The 21154-nt window shown below is 24.9% G+C and overlaps 2 protein-coding genes across 3 annotated transcripts; one reads left to right on the top strand and one right to left on the bottom strand.

Moving 5' to 3' along the window:
• The first annotated feature begins 99 nt into the window (after positions 1-99).
• On the top strand, positions 100-13518 carry LOC127239801 (3-oxoacyl-[acyl-carrier-protein] synthase II, chloroplastic-like). 2 transcript variants are annotated; one of them, XM_051258126.1, is made up of 13 exons: positions 100-217; positions 1083-1270; positions 1392-1595; positions 2237-2350; positions 3803-3898; positions 5651-5696; positions 6404-6483; positions 7773-7841; positions 9244-9328; positions 10053-10207; positions 10328-10408; positions 11546-11605; positions 13320-13518. In XM_051258126.1, the coding sequence occupies exons 2-13, from the start codon at positions 1112-1114 to the stop codon at positions 13440-13442; spliced, it is 1272 nt and encodes a 423-aa protein (XP_051114083.1). In that variant the 5' UTR covers positions 100-217; positions 1083-1111; the 3' UTR covers positions 13443-13518. The 2 variants fall into 2 exon arrangements, with proteins under 2 accessions (XP_051114083.1, XP_051114081.1); XM_051258124.1 differs by lacking the exon at positions 100-217 and adding an exon at positions 953-981.
• Positions 13519-15355: 1837 nt separating this feature from the next.
• LOC127239994 (pectinesterase inhibitor 3-like) lies at positions 15356-16099 on the bottom strand. Its single transcript, XM_051258407.1, has one exon. The coding sequence runs from the start codon at positions 16007-16009 to the stop codon at positions 15440-15442; it is 570 nt and encodes a 189-aa protein (XP_051114364.1). The 5' UTR covers positions 16010-16099; the 3' UTR covers positions 15356-15439.
• Between the last annotated feature and the right edge of the window lie 5055 nt (positions 16100-21154).

Raw genomic sequence — 21154 nt, forward strand, 5'->3', positions numbered from 1 at the left:
GTAGAGAGTGGTGTGGTAATGGCGGTCCCGGCATCACCGGAACTCTGCTCTACATTTATGTCGGCGGCGGCGGCGGCCGCCGGAATTTCAGGGGTCGCATATATAAAGGATTCTTCTTCTATTTCATTTCTCAATCACAACTCTGGACGACGTTGTCTCTATAACAATGGCAGGCCGCGGGGAAGAAATTTCCTCCGCCCAGCTTGTCGCCAATCGGGTCAGTTTTTGTTTTCCGTTATATCTTGTTTGTCGACGTATACTAATTTTTTACTATTTTTAAAATTTATAATTTTTAAAACTCGCAAAAGTGTCTAGCGTAAATGATTTAGTTGTGTGTTGCTCGATCGATTTGCCTGAAAAAGACACAAATTTTATTAAAAACGATAATGAATTATATACGCATATAAAATATAAAAATAAATACAATAATTTTTAAAGTACAAAATAAAAAAAATTATGATTATACCCAACAAATAGGAATATCCACTTTAATGAAATAAGGTACAAAAGTTCATGCCTCAATCACCAATAAAGAAAAATATACTTATACAAATTTAAAATTTCTTTTTCCTTTTTTTTTTTTTATGACATTAGTGTGTTTTTTTATACAAAAATTATTTAATATATTTTTCTAAAAAATTAATATATTATATATTTATTATTTTTTTACTCCTTCCGTTTCAATACAATAGTTTTGTTTATCATTTTTTTCCGTCTTAAAACAATAATCTCATTTCCATAAATAATCATATGACTATAAGCAACTATTTTTTACATTAATCTACTTGCAAAGACAAAAAGATCTTTTATCAGTATTTTTTACCCGCTATACCGAACACAACTATACCGAACACAACCGGACTATAATTTTGAAATGGAGATAATATTATTTACACAATTCTTTATATTTTATATATAAAAAAAAAAAAAAAGAAAAATCACTTCAAACCAAAATGCAAAACAAACGTACCTTGCTTTGAAGTGAAGTGATTTTTCTTTTTTTTTCTTTTTTTTTTTCCCTTTTTTTCCATTCTTTTCCGTACGTCAAGTAGAAATTGTGTCGTTATTCTCTGTAATCGCAGATCCAGCGACGGACGGAGTTGCAGAGAGGATGAAAACTCCGGTGGAGCGACGGCGGCGCGTGGTGGTCACAGGTATGGGCGTGGAGACGCCGATCGGAAACGATCCAACCGTCTTCTACAACAACCTTCTAGAAGGCATCAGCGGCGTTAGTCTCATCGAAAATTTCGATTGTTCTCAATTCCCAACCGTACGTATTTCTCTTTCTCTCTGAAGCTTTGTTCTGAGATCTGATCTGATGGCTGTTTAGAACAAAATCTTACTGAGAACTGAGTTGAGTTGAATTTCAAATTGATTTGGATCGGTTGCAGAGAATTGCGGCGGAGATAAAATCGGTTTCGACGGAGGGATTTGTTGAGCCGAAATTGGCGAAACGAACAGACAAATTCATGCTGTACATGCTGCTGGCGGGGAAGAAGGCTCTGGCCGACGGCGGAGTCACCGGAGACGCCATGGATGAATTGAACAAAGCTCGCTGTGGAATTCTGATCGGCTCCGCCATGGGAGGGCTCAAGGTAACTTTAATTTAATTCAACATTTTTCTGAATTTAATTTATCATTAAATATTAAAACAACACTTCCCTCGTCCCGGCCTCATCTATAAGTCATATTTACATTTGGTTTGCATATTATTAACATTCAAAATATTTTTATATTTATATAATTTTCTTTTTTTTTTTATAAATGTTCTTCTATTATAGTATTACAAGACATATGAAAATATTTTTGTAATTTTTTTAATTTATATTATATATTGATATAATAATTAATATCACTCTCTATATTTATTTTTTATTTTAATTCTTCCCATAATAAAGTATCAAATTTTTTTTTTAGTAATTGTATTATCTAAATAACATTACAAATAATCTTGCAATTTACAATATATTACACAAATGTCATTATATTTGTATCACATTATACTAATAAAATTATTTTAGTCATTTATATTTTATTCTTATTATATCATAATATAATATTAATATTTATAAACTACGTGCAAAAACCAAATCGATGAACAGCTAATTATGAGACGAAAAGATTATAAAATTAACCCATAAAAAATAAACGAAACTCAACGGATATATAAGTATTTATTATGCAATTTCACCATCAAAGTGTGGAAATAATTGGAATATGAACAAATACAATACAGCTGTTCGAAGAGGGAAGTGACGTGTTTCGGAGCTCGCCGTACAGAAAGCTGAGTCCGTACAGTGTGCCATTACTGACCACCAACATGGGTTCCGCCATGCTTGCACGCGATCTGGTTCGTTTCATAGAGTTTATTTATCCAATTTTCTTTTTTTTTTTCAATGATTCTTAATATATATATTTTTTATTTTTTATTTTATAGAAATAACATTTAATTTAAAATATTATTATTTTTATATTATTCATATAATTTTTTATATTTCGTGTAAAAATATATTTTTTTCGTTCCATATAGTTTATTCTTATTTTTTATTTTTGTCCGTGACACTACGTAACATGTCTTTTTTTTTTTTGAAAAATATAATTATATATTTTAATTATATTTTAAATTTTAAATTTTATAATTTTTTTAATTTTAATTAAAATATTTATTTATTTTATTTTTAATTTATAGTTATTTTTACTAAATAATAATTATTTCTATTGATACACTTCTTAATTACCTACTATTTATATTTTACTTAAATTCTCGTATGTAAAAAAATACACCAAAAATATATGGAAAAAAAAGTATATTTTATTTTTTATAAATATAACATTCAATTTAAAATATTATTATTTTTTATATTATTTATATAAATTTTTATATTTCTTACAAAAATAATTTCAAATAAAAAACACTCAACAAGCAAATTCCTAATAATAAATACTTTATTGTTTCTTAAAATATTATTTTTTGCAAGCACCATTTTTTTTTATCTCATTTCCTGTTTCTTCCAATATATTTCTTTGAAATTTTTGTAGGAAATTAAATAATAATACTTCCTCCGTCTCATATACCGTGTCTGCTATACTGTAGATAGTATTTTAGGAAGAGTATAATTAGTAGATAATTAAGAATATATTAGTGAAAATAATTATCATATAATATAAATAATTATAAATTAAAATTAAGATAACTAATTAGTTTAATTAAAATTTTTTAAAAAAATTAAAAAGTTTAAAATGAAATTAAAGTGTGTAATCATTTTCCAAAAAATGAAAGTGACATGGTATGTGGGACAGACAGAAACGGCAACGTAGACACGGTATGTGGGACGGAGGGAGTAATATTTTATTAAGATGTCTTGACATTTTTATAATACCTCTGTTAAGCCAGAAAGTAAACATATATTTTTGTGCCATTGTATTTAATTTTAAAAATATTCTTATATTTGTATAGTTTACTCCAAAAATATAATTATATTTGTGTTATAATAGACTAAGAGATGTAATTTTGTCATTTTCTCTTTATTTGTATTATATTTTGATATAATAATTAATATTTAAATATCAACACAAAAAAAACTATTGTATACTTTGTAGCTGGACAGAGATAGTAGTATATATATAATTTAAGTAAACATTAATGATATTTTGATATTTATGATACATACGAAAATAATAAAAATGATAAATTAAATTAGGACGAAGAGAATAATAGACAAATTTGTAATCGTTATTTTTTTAATACGCTCTGATCGTTCTTACTTTGTTATGTTTTTTGTTTTTTTTTTTTTTCCCGAAGGGATGGATGGGGCCGAATTACTCGATATCCACAGCTTGTGCGACCAGCAATTTCTGCATACTCACTGCGGCTAACCATATTCTCAGAGGTGAAGCTGTAAGTTCTCAAAATATTCAAAATTTAAAGATTTTATTCGAATTAATTGCTATACATAAAGACTATTATACCCCTTAATATTTATGGTATTAAGTGGTGTTATTTGATGGCATTTATGTAATATTATATAAAGAATGTGGTAATTTTATATTTTAGTTGAAGGTACATTTACTAAAAAAAAAAAAAAAAATAGATACATTTGTGATGGACAGACTAAAATGACAAAATGAATAGATTGGTGGTGGACGGAGGGAGTACTTCCTCCGTTCCGTAAGAAGAATACCGTTTGCTTTTTGTAGGTAGATTTTTTAATATTAATATTATATTAGGTTGTAGTAAAAAAGACGAAAATGCACCTATTAGTATGGTGTGTAATAAAAGTGATGATATTTGTGTAATATATTATAAATTGTAAAGGTATTTATTATGTTAGATAGGTAGTACAATTACTAAATTAGAAAATGATACATTTGTTTTGGTTCGGACAAAAATAAAAAATTATATATTTCTTATGGGACGAATGGAGTAATAATAAACAAGCATCATGTTAACAAGCATTTCATCAAAGATTTTAAAATAGACATATAAATAAACACATGGGATGAATTTTAATTTTGGGATTTTATTAAATTTATTTTTGAATTTATATTTTGTGACACAAGCAATAATATTTTTTAGATCCGCCGCTAGCTATAAACATGCACCTAGTATATTATATACTCCCTTCCCATCCAAATCTATTTTTGGATTGTAATAAAAAAAAATAAAATGTTATTTTTTAATTAGGGTTAATTATATAATATTCTTTTGTCTTTCAGTAAAAATGTACAAAACATCTGTTTTTATTTATTACATGAAACCCCCCTTGTATTAATGTAAAGTTTGCACAAAAACACCCACTTTGTTCAAAACTGATATCTGGTTCTAAATAAAGATCTAAATTACACAAATTTTATACAAATAAAAAACGTAAAATATTTTAAATAATTTCTTTGAATAAAATAAAAAAATAATAATAATTGATCAATCATTTATATTTATAGTTTTTATAAAAATCAGATAACAATTTGTCTCAAAAAACTATAAAATAAATTATTAATCAATTATTTATTTGTTTATTTTCTTAAAAAAAAATTTATTTAAGATATTTTGCGTTTTTTGTTTATATAAATATTACGTACTTTAGGTCTTTATTTAGAACGATATATCAGTTTTGGACAAAGATGACGTTTCGCACAAACTTTAAATTAACACATGAGGATTTTACACAATAAATAAAACATATGGTGTTTTGTGCATTTTTACTAAAATACAGTAAGCTATTACATAATTTACCGTTTTAATTAAATATATATATTTTGCAATAAAAATTAATAATTATTATGCATTTTTATTAAAAATATTACTCAAATACTCCATCCGTCCCACATAATTTGTCCCCATTTTTTATTTTTGTCCGTCCCACATAACTTGTCCTTTTTATTTTTGGAAATATAATTATGCACTTTAATCGCATTTTAAATTTTAAATTTTATAATTTTCTTAATTTTAATTAAACTATTTACTTATCTTAATCTTAATCTATAATTATTTTTACTAAATAATTATTATTTTTACTAATACACTTCTTAGTTACTTACTAATTATACTTTATCTAAATTTTTGTGTCTACAGTAATACGCCCATGTTATATGGGACGGAGGGAGTATATTTTAACAAGTTCTCCTTTAATATACATGCAAAATTTTGTAGGACATGATGCTATGCGGCGGATCGGATGCAGCAGTTGTACCATTTGGTAAAGTCTACTCTCTTTACGTACCCATATACGCATTGGCTTTATTTATACACATTACTTTTTACACGTAAATTTTTTAATATTAGTATTATAATGGATTATACTAAAAAAGACGAAAATACTCCTATTAGTATTGTGTAATATAAAAGTAATGACATTTGTGTAATATAGTGTAAATTGAAAGGGTATTTATCATGTTAGGTAGGTAGTACAATTACTAAATTATGAAATGATAACCTTGTTTTGAGACGAACGAAAATAGAAAATGACAACCTTTCAGTGGGACGGAGGGAGTATTTGAAAATTTTGATATTATTTATTGATAATAATATTTTCAAAATTAGTTATATTACAAATATTACTACTATTAGTACATTATTTATATTAATTTAATACAAATACAACATATAAACTAACAATACAAAATATAGTCTCACACAAGACATGCAACAGTTGATTTTAGCACATAACATACTCTTATACAACACATGCCATAAATAAATGACATAGTCTCATCCTGTATTTTTTTAACACAAAAATAAAATATAGTAGCGTTATGAATGGTGATTTTATTTTATTTTTTATTTTTATGATGATGTGGGAATTCGCAATTGCTATTTTTCGAGTGTGCTCTCGTGTCCGAACTTAATAAAATTATTATTATTATTATTATTTTTATTTATTTTTTTTTTTTTTATTTTTTTCAGGAGTAGGAGGTTTTGTTGCATGCAGAGCATTATCGCAAAGAAACAATGATCCAACAAAAGCCTCGAGACCTTGGGACACTGTACGTAACTTTTTTAATTTTCTATCTATTTCATATTCTTTTATATTATTTTCTTCATCACAGAGAAATATCTATTTTATTCAATATTTAAAATAAAAAATAAAAGTACAATGAAAATATAATATTAATAAGTAATTAATAAGTGTATTAGTAAAAATAATTATTGTATAGTAAAAATAATTGTAGATTAAGATTAAAATAACTAAATAGTTTAATTAAAATTATAAAATTATAAAATTTAAATTTTTAAAATTGGATTCAAGTGTATAATTATATTTCCAAAAAAGAAAATAACAAATTATGTGAGATTAACGAAAATAGAAAATATAGACAAATTGTGTGAAATGGAATGAGTATATATTTAGGGTAATATTATTTGCTTTTGTAAAATATTATGAGTTTATTTGCCCATAATTTTTTTTTTTTTTTCGATATGATTTTTAATATATATATATATTATTCCTCATAAAAATCAAGATTTAATATAAAAAAAAATTGACAAAATTATTTATAATTCTTCCGTAGTATCGAACCTCAGTATAAATCACTACGTATTTTAAAAATTGCATAATATCCCTTTATATTTTTGTGTTACGAGAAAATTTCTCATGTACGTTTTTATTTTATTTTAATTCAAAATTCAAATTACTAACTTTATGAAATTACAATTCTATCCTTACAGAAACTGGCCCAAATCTCTGTCTGATAATTGGCCTGCTGGGTAGCCGTTGGCTGCCAACTACCCTAGCTAGTATCTAGGACATGAGGACAGCCGTAATTAATTGCCATTAAGGTTTTTTCTAAAAAATAAAATAAAATATAATCGCTTGACTACACTCGTGCTGTAATTAGTAGCCATTAAGGTTAGGCAGAGACTATTTATTCATTTTTAAAATTTAAAATTTATTACTTCCTCCTTCTCCAGAACTGTAGTGTAAGTTGTATTTGACACGTGATTTAAATAATATTGATTTTATATTAGTAGTGGGTAAAAAATACATGTAAAGGTAAATAACTTTTTTGTCCTTGTAATTGTGTTAGTGTAAAAAGTAGTGGCAATTGTGTAATAATAATGAAAAAGTAAGGGTAGTTTTACAGTGATATGATTATTTATGGAAATAAGACTATTGTTTTGGGACGGACAAAAATAGTAAATAAGACTGTTGTATTGTATCGGGAGGGAGAGAATATTAAAGATTATGTGTTTTAATTTAAATTTTAAATATGACATTCTAATTGAAATTAATTGAAAGAATATAAAATAATATTTCAAAATAATATGTTTACAGGATCGCGATGGATTCGTTTTGGGGGAGGGCGCTGGCGTGTTGATCTTGGAGGAATTACAACATGCTAAGGTACATTTATTTATTTATTTATTATCTATCTAAATTAGGATCATCTCGGATTTTTTAAGGATTCTGAGTAAAAAAATAAATTATACATCTTATAAAAAGTAATCAAATTTATATTCACAATGATATTATCCACAAATATAATGATTCCTCCGTCTCGACTATCGTGTCTCTTTTACTGTGGATACGAGAGTTTACGAGAAATATAATTAGTAAATAATTAATAATACAATAGTAAAAATAATTATTGTATAATTAGTCTAACTACAATTTTAAAAAAAAAAATTATAAATTAAAATTTTTTAATTGAAATTAAATTGTAGTGAGACACGTAGAAATAAAAAGATAAACATAATATAGAGGATAGAGTAATCACTACAAAAAAAAATAGTATATTAATAACGAAATTCCGTCTTAAAAGTTCACGTAGTTAACGCAATTCTCTCTCTAATGTCATTAGTAACGGAAAAAGTAAATTTAATAATAAAAAAACCTTATTACAAAATTAATATTTTCTTGTTGTGAATAAATTTCATAAATAAAAATTATTTTAATTATATATCTAATAAATTAATATACATACAAAATGTATTATCAGTAAAAAAATCTTGACTATAAATCAATAATAATATCAATAACAATATGAGCCCTCTTAGCCAAATACAATTATATATATAACAATACAAAAAAATGATTATGATCATGCATGCAGGTAATTTTTAAAAATAATACTCCATCCGTCCCGAAACTAAATATTCATTTGCTTTTTGCACGTAGTTTTAAAAATATTAATATTATATTAGAATATAGTATGAATAAAGTAGAAATGACTAAAATAACTTTATTAGTATGTGTGATATAAAGGTAATGACATTTGTGTAATATATTGTAAGTTGTAAGGGTATTTGTAGTGTTAGGTAGATAGTACAGTTACTAAAAAAATGAAATAGATACTTTGTTATAGGACGAACTAAAATGGAAAAATAGATACTTTGTTATGAGACGGAGGGAGTACAACTATTAATAATAATGAGTTAAATTTTAAAAATATAGGTCCTGATCTAAATACTATTATATTCGTCTCAACTCAATATATCTTTTTATTTTTTACTAAATTTAAAAATAATAATATTTTATTAAATAATGAAAGTGTGTAATATAATTTTGATATTTATGCATTTGAAAGTACAAATGAAGTGAATATTTTTATAAAAAATTAAAGGGATATCTTGATACTTAATTCTGATTATTTTAACTATAATTAAAAATTAATACTTTTAAGTGAGATGAAAGAAAATGATAAAAATAATATTTTTAATTGAGACAGAAAAAAATATATTGAAGTTCATTAAAATTTTCAATGAATTACATAGAGATTCGTAACTATTTATTTAATTATTTGTAGAGGAGAGGTGCAACTATATATGCGGAGTTTCTTGGTGGAAGCTTCACTTGTGATGCTTATCACATGACAGATCCCCATCCAGAAGGTAACGTAGTTTTGTGTTTTAAATACTCTCTTCGTCCCACATATCATATCCACGTTGCCGTTTTTGTCCGTCCCATATACCATATTATTTTTTTTTTTTTTGGAAAATGATTATACATTTTAATCTCATTTTAAACTTTTTAATTTTATTTTTTTAAAAATTTTTAATTAAACTAATTAATTATCTTAGTCTTAATTTATAATTATTTATATTATCGGATAATTATTTTCACTAATACATTCTTAATTATCTACTAATTATACTTCTCCTAAAATACAGTGTCTACAGTACGACGGAGGAAGTAATAAAATTTTAATTAAAATAATTATTTGATATTTTCTCAGTCAACTCACAAAGTATATATATTTCTATTTTAGATTATTTAATTACAAAGTAATCAGTTATTTTTTTAATAACTATTGAGTCTTTTTTTTTTATTATTTTATTACAATTACACATATTTTACTATCGTATTATTATTTTTATATAAAAAAATAAAGGCAAAATTATTTTTACATTATTTTTAACTATTCGCTACAATTAAAAAACTATTGTTTCGTAAACAAAAGTAAATATATACACTTTTTTTTTTATAACCTGAGAATTTGCAGTAACAATTATTCAAATATTTTTTTAGATAAATTTTTAATATAAATTAATAATATGTAAATTAGACTAATTAACAACGTAAATTTCACTAAATTTGAATTAACTAATGAATTAGGAACGGGGATAATCGAATGCATAGAGAAGGCTTTGGCGGAGTCGGGAGTATCGAAAGAGGAGGTGAACTACGTAAACGCGCACGGGACCTCCACTCCCGTCGGCGATCTTAAGGAGTTCCAAGCCGTTGCTCACTGCTTCGGAAAAAATCCAGAGGTTAAATTAATTTAATTTTAATAATCGATATAATTATTATAAATATTTGATGATTATATATTATAGTTGTAACAATTAATTTAATTAATTAGTTTGTGAGTTAATTTTTCGATGGATTAGCTCAAGATGAACTCGACGAAATCAATGGTTGGGCACCTTGTTGGAGCTGCCGGTGCTGTCGAGGCTGTTGCCACTGTACAGGTACTTATTACACGTGATATAATTTTACATAACGCAATATATTATTGATTTCAGTATAATATATATATATATATATATAAATTACACAACATATATTTCTATGTAGTGTATTGTTATGTTGTGCTATATTAAAATATATTCTATTATATGTGCTGATTGAGTCAAATCAGTTCGCTACAAGAAAAAATCAATTTTGTAACAAAATTTTTTTGTCTCTAAATCTACTTTTTTTTCGTTACTAATGACATTAGAGACAAAATTAGGAATAGAATTACGTTAGCTACGTGAATTTTAGGGACGGAATTCCGTTACAAATATATTTTTTTTGTAGTGGTTATTAGCACCCTAATAGTCGCCTACATATTAATATTATACATGCATAGATTTGTTAACCAAAATTTAATTAAGTGGTGTTTTGAAGTTGAAAATTCTTTTGAATAAAGGTGCATTTAAACAAATAATTTTTGAAATTTAAAAAAAAATATATATTAAAATTTACTTCCTCTGTCTTAGGTAAATTGTCATCTTTAGTTTAGACACAAAGTTTTAAGTATTGTGTAATTAGTAGGTAATTTAAAAATATATTAATAAAAATAATTATAAATTAAGATGATTAATTTATGAATTTTAATATGCGGTTAAAATATATAATTATATTTTTTTTAAAAAAAAATATAAATTATGCCGGACAAAGAGAGTGATACTTAATATGACATTTGATGCAATATTTTTTGTAAAAAAAAAAAAACTACATTGATGAATAACATTAAAGCTTTCAAAAGTATCAGGGTAAGCAAATCTTATAATTTTGAAAAACAAATGCTTTTTAGCGAGGGAAAAAAATACTACTATAAAATGATACTCCCTCCGTCCTGAATATTTTGTCCGTGTTATTGTAGACACGAGAATTTAGGAGAGTATAATTAGTAAATAATTAAAAATATATTAATGAAAATAATTATATATTAAGATTAAAATAATTGATTAGTATAATTAACATTAAAAAAATTACAAATTAAAATTTTAAAAATAAGATTAAAGTGTATAATTATTTTCCAAAAAAATAAAACTGACAAAATAAGTGAGACGGAAGGAGTATAATTTACTTTGATCTGACGTTTCATAATCATGTTGTAGGCAATTCAAACGGGTTGGATTCATCCTAATATAAACCTTGAAAATCCAGACAACGGAGTGGTACGTATTCTTACATCCCGCCATTTTATTTATTTATTTACCCCGAGCCTAAAAATCTTATTTCACTTAATATTAATAATTTAGGAATAATTTATTTGTGTTTTTATAATTTAGTTTTTCAACATGACTTTTTCCTCAAAAGAATAACATCAACACAATTTTTACATATACAAAAAATCATGTTGAAAAAATATTATCACCTTAATAAATAAATAAATAACATATGGAGTATTATTTTATTTATTTATTTATTTTAAAGGGTTATAACACAAAATGTGAATACTCAAAATTTTATTTCACTTTATATAGATTTTACAAGTGATTTATATAGTTTTTTTTTTTTTTTTAGTACATCACATCTAAGATTTCATAGTTGTAGAAGTATGAAAATATAAATAAAGTAAAATTACTTATAATCTGGATATTTTATTATTATTGTTTTATAATTTTAAAACTGTACAAGGATTTCTCATTCTTTAAAAAGTACTCCCTCCGTCTATTTACAAGGGTTACATTTACTTTTGGAGCGGTATTTAAGAAATAATAGTATTTTAATTATAGTGAGTAGTTAAAAGTAGTGTAATGATATTTTTGCCCTTACTTTTTTTTTTGTGTAAAAGTAATGATGTGATGTAAAGTAAGGGTATTTATGGAAAAAAGTAGGGTATTTAATGAAATATAAACTTTGTAATTGGATGTCCCAAAATAGAAACATGTAAACTTTGTAAGCGGACGGAGGGATTATTATACAATATTCTTTAGAAACTACACAAAGACTTTTTCGTATTTTTTTTTAAATGTACAAAATTTCTAAATAATGAAAAAAAAAAGAAAAAAAGAAAGAAAAGAGAATGAGGTAAATATTCCAAATTACGTATTAGTTATAAGTAATTTTTCGAAAACGGATTCTCACGTTATAAAAAAAGCATAAATGAGCATCCTAAATAGTACTTCCTCCGTCCCAAACACCCTGCAATATTTCTTTTTTGTATGTCCCAAACACTCTGCAATATTTCCAAAATATGAAATAATTAATTATATTTAATCTCTACCCCACATTTTATCCCCTCACATCATCCAAGTAAAAAAATAAAATATATATTTCTCTCTCTATCACATCACTTAATTTCTAAATTATCCTACTTAATACTACCCACCTAAAAATCCGTGCAAAAAACAAATATTTCACCTTGTTTAAGACGAAGAGAGTATTGCTCTATTCGTAGACTAACAATAGTCATTTTCTTTTTAATAAATCAGATCTCCACAAACAATAAATATATATATATATATTTTATTTAGTACTCCCTCCGTCCACAAACTAATGTCCTACTTTTCTATTTGGGACGTCCAACAACTATTGTCCCATTTCCCTTTTTAAACACAATTTTTACATTTTTACCCTTAATTCATTTATTACTTTTAATCTCTACCATACACTTAAGGGTAAATTTGTCCATTCATAACAAAAAGATAATCACCTAAAAAATCATGTAAATATACTTTAGGAGAATAAAAAATTGACGAGGCAAATATTAATAAAATCTTGTGTGAATTTTATATATAAAATAATGAAATATTTTTTTCTACACATGTTCTTTATTAATATGGGCATTTATAATAATAAAAAAAATATTTTAATATGTATACAATTATATCTATATGATATCTCCACTATTTTTCTTCTTTGTTAATAATAATAATAATAATTCAGGACATAAAGTTGCTGGTGGGACGAAAGAAAGAAAGGATGGACATTAAAGTGGCGTTATCCAATTCTTTTGGCTTCGGTGGCCAAAACTCATCCATTTTATTTGCTCCCTACCTGCACAATTAATTATTTAATTAATTGATATTAACCCCTAAATAAATAAAATAAATAAATAAATAAAATCTAGAATTGCATATTCAAATTATATTTTAATCATTTAAGTACATCTTGTATGGAAATTATTTGTATATTTATATGTAATGTAATACTCACGCATACATTTTGTTTGAATAATAAATTTTGATATAGTATTATTTTAAATATAAAACCAATTTTTAATGTAACATAAAAAAAAACAAAAATATGTATTTAATATATAATATATTTGAAAAGATTTTTATAAATAATAAGGTGCGTTTAATTTGTTTGGGATTTAAATTTTAGGTTTAAATTTGAATAGTAATACTTTAAATTTAAATAATTATTTAATACATTATAAATAAAAATTAATTTATTATTAATATGAAAATTTAAACTAAATATTTGATTTCATTTTTTTCTTTTTAAAAAAAGAAAAATCTTGTGACAATAGAAATATAATAAAATAAAATAAGTCAAACCAATTGCTACATTTAAAATATAAATATATTCAGTTCGTCTAACAATGAAACACAAACATATCTGTATCTTTATTCAAGTTAATTCACCGCTATCATCAAGGTTGTTGGTAATATATTTTTGGATAAAAATAGTACTTCATTCGTTCACTTACAATGTACATATTTACTTTTGACACGATATTTAATAAATAATTGTATTTTAATTATAGTTGGTAGTTAAAAGTAGTATAGTGATATTTTTGTCCTTGCTTTTTGGTGTAAAAGTAATGATGTGATGTAAAGTAAGGGTATTTGCGGAAAAAAATGAAATATTTAATGAAATGTTTACTTTGTAATTTGACGTTCCAAAATATAAATATGTATACTTTCTAACTGGAGATGAAGTATTTTTTAGTCCGTATTTGATATTTTTTTATCATTTTAGAATTTTAAATGAACCACATTTGAAAATAGTTTTACAAGTAAAATATTTTCACTACAATAATTCTTCGGTGCCAGAATTGTCATACTGATCTGCCGTTGCTGATGCAACTGACATGTCATCATCACGTCAGCGACATATGTTTTTTTTTGGTAATTTAAAAATAAATAATTTTTTTAAAAAAATTAAAATTTTATAGTGTGACATTAACATGACAATGACATGTCAACTACGTCAGCGCTACAAGGATGGCCAACGTGGTGAATCCGACACCGAATAACTATTTTAACGAAATTTTTTTACTTATATAACTACTTTCAAATATAATTAATTTAAAGTCATGAAAAAAATTATATACCATACTTAAAAAAAAAAAAAAAAAAAAAAAACAGTTATATATATTCCTTTTTCTTTTCCTAGGTCATTTATCCAATTAACATAAACGTATGATTTTTAAATTGTGTTGGCTTATCATGGCTAAATAAATTCATATTTTCAAGAAGTTGTATGATCTTACACATTCTTCATAAATTGAAATTGTATAAAAATGTTTTAACAATTAATGATCTTGTGATTATTGTAAGAATTTGCTCGAATTAATTATATATATATATTTTTTTGTTTGGGGGATTGAATTTTAAATTTACTATTCGTCCCATTTTTTTCTCGCAAAAATATCAAATCAAACACCTATTTTTTATTTTTTATATTATACTAAAAATCAATTTTACATTCAAAACACCACGTCAATCGTCTATTTATATTGAATCATACATCTATTCAAATTCAAAGTTTTTACTATTCAAGTTCAACTCAAAATCCAAACCCTCAAACAAAACAAAGCCACAACTAAAAACTTTAAATAATTGATGTACAACCCCGCAATTCAAAAATAAAAAATAAAAATCACGTAGACAAAAATATAATTAAAATATATAATATTTTAAAAAAATAAAATATGAGATGTGAGATAGGAACAAAAATATGTTGAAGGAAGGTAGTAAAATATTTAAATTTCATTATATATATATTTTCCTATAATAATAAATAATAAATACAATGGCGTTCATCATGTTCGTGAATCATGGAGAATGTTCTAGAAGATTTATGAGATAAAGAGCGTTGCTTGTAACCCTAGCCACGTTCGTTATCCTCCGCCGGACGTCCGACCGGACTCTGCCGTCGATCTCCTTAAATCCGTCCAGACACGTGTCCTCATTCGCCAGGGCGCCGCTCACCCACGTCTCCGCGTTGCTCATCCGCCACCGGAAATCCGAGCCTCCGCCGCCGGGGCTGAGCAATTCCAGCGCCGACAGTGTTTTCCGCAGATCCTCGACGGAATCCGCCATCTGCTCCAAGCAATCTCGAAGCGCGCCTTCTTCTCCTTTTCCGTTGGCTTTTATTCCGGCGAGGAAGCCGGAGGCTCGGCGCGCGCAGCCGAGGCTGACTCCGACGGCCGATTGGGCGAGCTCGCGCGGCGTTCTGGCGTTGGCGCCGGCGGCGGAGAGCGTGTGGAGGCAGATCTCAGGATAGGTGGCGTTGGCGCAGGACCGCCGCACGAGGTCGAGGTCGGCTAGGGTTTGCTGAATCGACGGTGATAGGGCGGTGGCGGAGAAGATGATGATCAGATGGAAATGGACGGTCCAGATCATTTTGGAAGAACTGTAACTGTTTGCACTGGCCGGAGGAAGTGAGGGCGGTGCCGGGACACGTGGCGGAAGGTGATTGGTAGGAGGATGGGAATTAATATATGGGTGGATGGAGTGGACAGCTTTGGTGTATTTATACTGCTGAAAAAGGTACGTACTTCATTTGCTCTGTTTTAATTTTATTTTTGAAAAATGTGTGTTTCTACTTAGGGTGTGTTTGTTCGGGTTTGAATTTTAAGTTTTATGATGTGATATAAATAAGTGTTAATATAATATTTTGAATGTAAAATTGATTTTCAGTATAATATAAAATATAAAAAATAAATGTTCTATTTGATGTTTGAGGAAGAAAAAAATACGATTAATAGTGTCAGTTGATATGGTTATGCTGAACCAACATTAAATTTGGAAACATTAGACAACCAGATCTATCCCGTGGTCTTGAAAATAATATTCTATATTGGATTTTTTATTTCTTTGCTGTCAAATTACATATTTGGGAGAGAATCCCCAAACAAATACGTAATATTAAAAATATTCATATATTTTTAAAAATGTTCTTATATTAATATTATAAAATACTAGTAGAAGTATTTTTGTGATTTTTTCTTTATTTGTATTACGTTTGATATAATAATTAATATTCAAATATTATAAAAAAATAAATGAAACCTTTGAAACGGATATAGTAGTGTTACTATTTTTTTTATAAAAATATTATTATTACTATTTTCATCGATTCACTTTAAGGTATATCTTTCATTTTATTATAAAAATAATTATATATTAATACCAAAATATAATTATTTTTTATTTAAATTACAAATATATTATCACATATACAATTAATTTTTATATAATGTTAAAAACTCTTACATACTTTTACTAACTAATAAAATAATAGTATTATTTTTTAATCTATTACATAACTCTAAAAACTCATTTCAAATGGGACAAAAAAATATATTATTTAGTATAATAGTATTTAAATAAAATATTCAAATTAAAAAAATAATCAAACAAGTTATACTTCATCCGTTTTGACAAAATGTATCCATTTGTTTTTTTTTTTTAAGTATTTTATAATTATATAAAAAATAATTTTTTTTTAAAAAGTTATACATACAAAACTATTTTATTTAAACTGTTTATATTAATATTTATCTTTTATCTTAAATTAAAAATTTAAAAGTAAAAAGAGTATGAAATAATTCAAAATACAACTAGAATTACCCCCATCAATTTAGTTCAATTATTTAGATGAAGTACACTAATATGTACATGCATAGATAGGGCCTGTACATATTATTGTATTTAAAATTGCATGCATGCATGCATCGGATTAGTAAAATACACGTACGTGTATATATATATATATTATAAATTAAAATTGAGATAACTAAATAGTTTAATTAAAATTTTAAAAAATATAAATTTAAAATATAATTTAATTGTATAATTATATATTTTTTTAAAAAAATAAATAATGTGGGACGAACGAAAATAAAAAATAGAGACAAATTATGTGGGATTAGAGAAATATTAATTAGTAATTTCAATAATTATATTTTTAAAAAATTAAACAATAAATATATTGATTACGAAGAACAGGATAAAGACATCTGAATGCAAAGCAAAAATGAGCATAATAAATTTATTCCTTAAAAACTAACAAATATAATTATATAAAATAATGTTTTCGTTTAGATAAATGTTTTAAATTTGAAGTTATAAAAAAAGTTAATATCTTATGAGATGAATAAAATATTTTATTCCCTCCGTCCCACATATCATGTCCATCCCACATACCATGTTATTTTTCTTTTTTGAAAAATGATTACACACTTCAATTTTATTTTAAACTTTTTAATTTTATTTTTTAAAAAATTTTAATTAAAATAATTAGTTATTTTAATCTTAATTTATAATTATTTATATTATCGGATAATTATTTTCACTAATATATTTTTCATTATCTATTAATTACACCCCTTCTTACATATCGTGTCTACAGTGTAGCAGACGTGGTAATAGAGACGAAGGTAGTATATAATAATATTTTTTTTAATTAAAAATAGAATGAATAAATATGTCTGAATTTTCCAAAGAATAAAAAAATAATAATAATAAAAAAAAAAAAAAAAAAGGTAATGTGAACGAAGCCAATAAAAGAGAATAAAATAAAGATGCATGGGGAAGCATTGCATGTGCAAGTTTGCAGAGATATGAATGTTGATTTCTATTTTTAGTTTAGCATAAATATATAAAATATTTCGTCATTTTAAATTTATGTTCACTTTTCCTTTTCGGGTTATCATCGAAAAATATTCTCATTTTGCTTAAAGTAAAAAATTATTATATTTTTGTAATATTTTTTATTATAAAAAAATTAATAATTAATATTCACTTTATTAAAGAAGGAAGTATTATATATATATATTAATAAATTTATTTTTATGTGTCTTTAAATTATATATATATTTGTATATATATACGTGATAATATATGTATTTAACAGTACATGTGCCGATTATTTATTTATTAATTAACCAGCTTATTATTAATATTAGTATTATTGATATTATTATTTATTAATTAGGGGAGCACGTGCACGTGGCTAATTTTGGCGTGGGCCAACTCCAACACTACACCAGCCTGGCACTGTACTCATTTTTTAAATTATTTATTTAAATAACTTGTACTAGATTTAAATCTACAAGTAATTTTTAATCTTTTTATTTATTGATATTTAATCCAAAATATATTTTAATTTTAAAATATCTTCTTCTTTTTTTTTTAAAAAAAAAAAAATTAATTTAAACATTACTTTAATATAATATTCCATTACAAATAGTGTATATTTTGAATAGTACTAACTTCAAAATAAATTAATTATTTAGCCAATTTGAAATGCATTTAAAAATTTAACCCAAAATGAATCACAACTTTGGCCCATTTAATAATTTCTAAGCCCAATTGGTGTTCCAATGTAAGTGGTAATTAAAGAGCCCAGCCCATTTGACATTTCTATTCAAATATTCCATAACATTTTATTTTATTTTTTTTAAATAAATCTAATTGAACAAAAATTTTAAATGTTTATATTCTTTAATTAACATCTGCGGACAAAATTCGTGTTTATTCGTTAAGCATTCGAGTTTTTTTTTGTATTGTTCGAGTTTGATTCGATTAAACAATTATATTATTCAAACTTATATTCGTGTTCGACGTGAATAAATTTGTTTTTGATATGCATGATATTTTATTTATTTTAGAATTTTTATACTCTCTCTGTCCCGTTAGAAGGATGGCGTTTGCTTTTTACACGTAAATTTTTTAATATTAGTATTATATTAGATTATAGTAAAAAAGATAAAAATATCCCTATTAGTATGGTGTAACATAAAAATAATGACATTTTTGTAATATATTGTAAGTTGAAATGGTATTTATTATGTTAAGTAGGTAGTATAATTACTAGATTAAGAAATGGTAACCTTGTTTTGGAACGAACGAAAATAGACAATAGTAACATTTCAATGAGACAGAGGGAGTATAAAAACTAAATAAAAAATAAAATGATAAAACTTAATAAAATACACTCTAAAGTTATTTAATTTTGAATTTTGAAAAATCGTAATAAAAATAAATTATGTTCTTTTAGAGTTTTTTTTTTTTTTTCTTTTTATCATGCAATCATTGCTAGTGTGTTTGGTTTTGAGATTGTATTTAAATTCTTCAATATTAAAATTTTGATTTGAAATAAATATTAATGTGATATAAATAAATTTTGGTATAGTATATTAAATGAAGAACTAAAATTTAATATAATATTTTAAAATAAAAATTATAGGTTTGATAAGATGGTTTTTTACAATTTTTTTATTAATAATAACAAAATTCTGTCTAGCACTAATATATTTATTTTGCCATCTGGATTAATTGGAAATCAATATATATATATATATATTTCTCATTTTTCTTCTATTTTTTATTCTTAACAACTATGGTCCCAGATTATTTTTTTTATTTTTATTTTTACATTTTAATTATAATATTAACAGTGCTATCAAAGTGCAAACTCAAATTTAATATTTAAAAAAAAAATTAGAAGAAAAAATCTAACAGCTTATAAGTCTCGTGTTTAACCCAATTAATTAATATGAGAACTTTTTAAAAAGTCTAGAAAAAAAATAAAAAAAAATAAAAATCTTACGAACTCAACTTATAGGGAACAATATTTTTCTATTATTGAGTTGGCAAGATCGCAAGATCCTAATATTTATTTACATTTTTTTTTTTCTAAAAACATGAATATTTGTATATATCAATGGTTAATTTTTGTTTTATATTTTAGATAGAATCATAAATTCTTTTAAAAAAATGTTATATATATATATATATAGTAGAGCTGGCAATTGGTCGATTCGTGTCGGGTTGAATACTTTGAACGTGTTAAATTATTTAATTCTAACCCAATCCGTTTATTATCGTGTCGGGTTCGTGTTGACCCGTTTATTATCGTGTCGGGTTCAAGTTGACTCGTGTTGACCCGTATACATAATTAAGTCGAATTTCTTGATTCAAATTAAATAATTTTTTTGTTGTGTTGTCGTGTTATGTTAGTTTTTATTGGTTTGAACATAAATTAGGTTGAACTATTTAAAATTGAACTTAGTTTAAATTAATTTATGAGAAAATTAATAAATTATGATTATTTTACGTATATAATAAATATATTAATCAATATTAATATATTATAATCGGTTTGTCGTGTCGGGTTCGAGTTGAGAGTCTCAATTCTAACCCGACCCGTTTATTATCGTGTTGGGTTCGTGTCAATCCGTATACATAATCAGATTGAAATCTTTGACCCAAATTCAATTATTTCGTGTCGGATCAGTTTTTGCCGGCTCTAATATATAGATATAGATATAGATATATTGTTCATCCTCGATGAAAATTTCAAAGATTGGACTTGCCCTACAACGTCTTATACCAGCCTAAAGGTATATATATATATATATATACACACACACCAATGCAAGCTTGCCTTTTTGTTATATATTAATTTATTAATTTAAAGAATGACTGTGAAACTTCATTGATATTATTTGTAAAATGTTACATTTTATTTAATTATATATA

Source organism: Andrographis paniculata, unplaced genomic scaffold, assembly GCF_009805555.1.
Source record: "Andrographis paniculata isolate CXL003 unplaced genomic scaffold, ASM980555v1 Contig78END, whole genome shotgun sequence".
NCBI lineage: Eukaryota > Viridiplantae > Streptophyta > Magnoliopsida > Lamiales > Acanthaceae > Andrographis > Andrographis paniculata.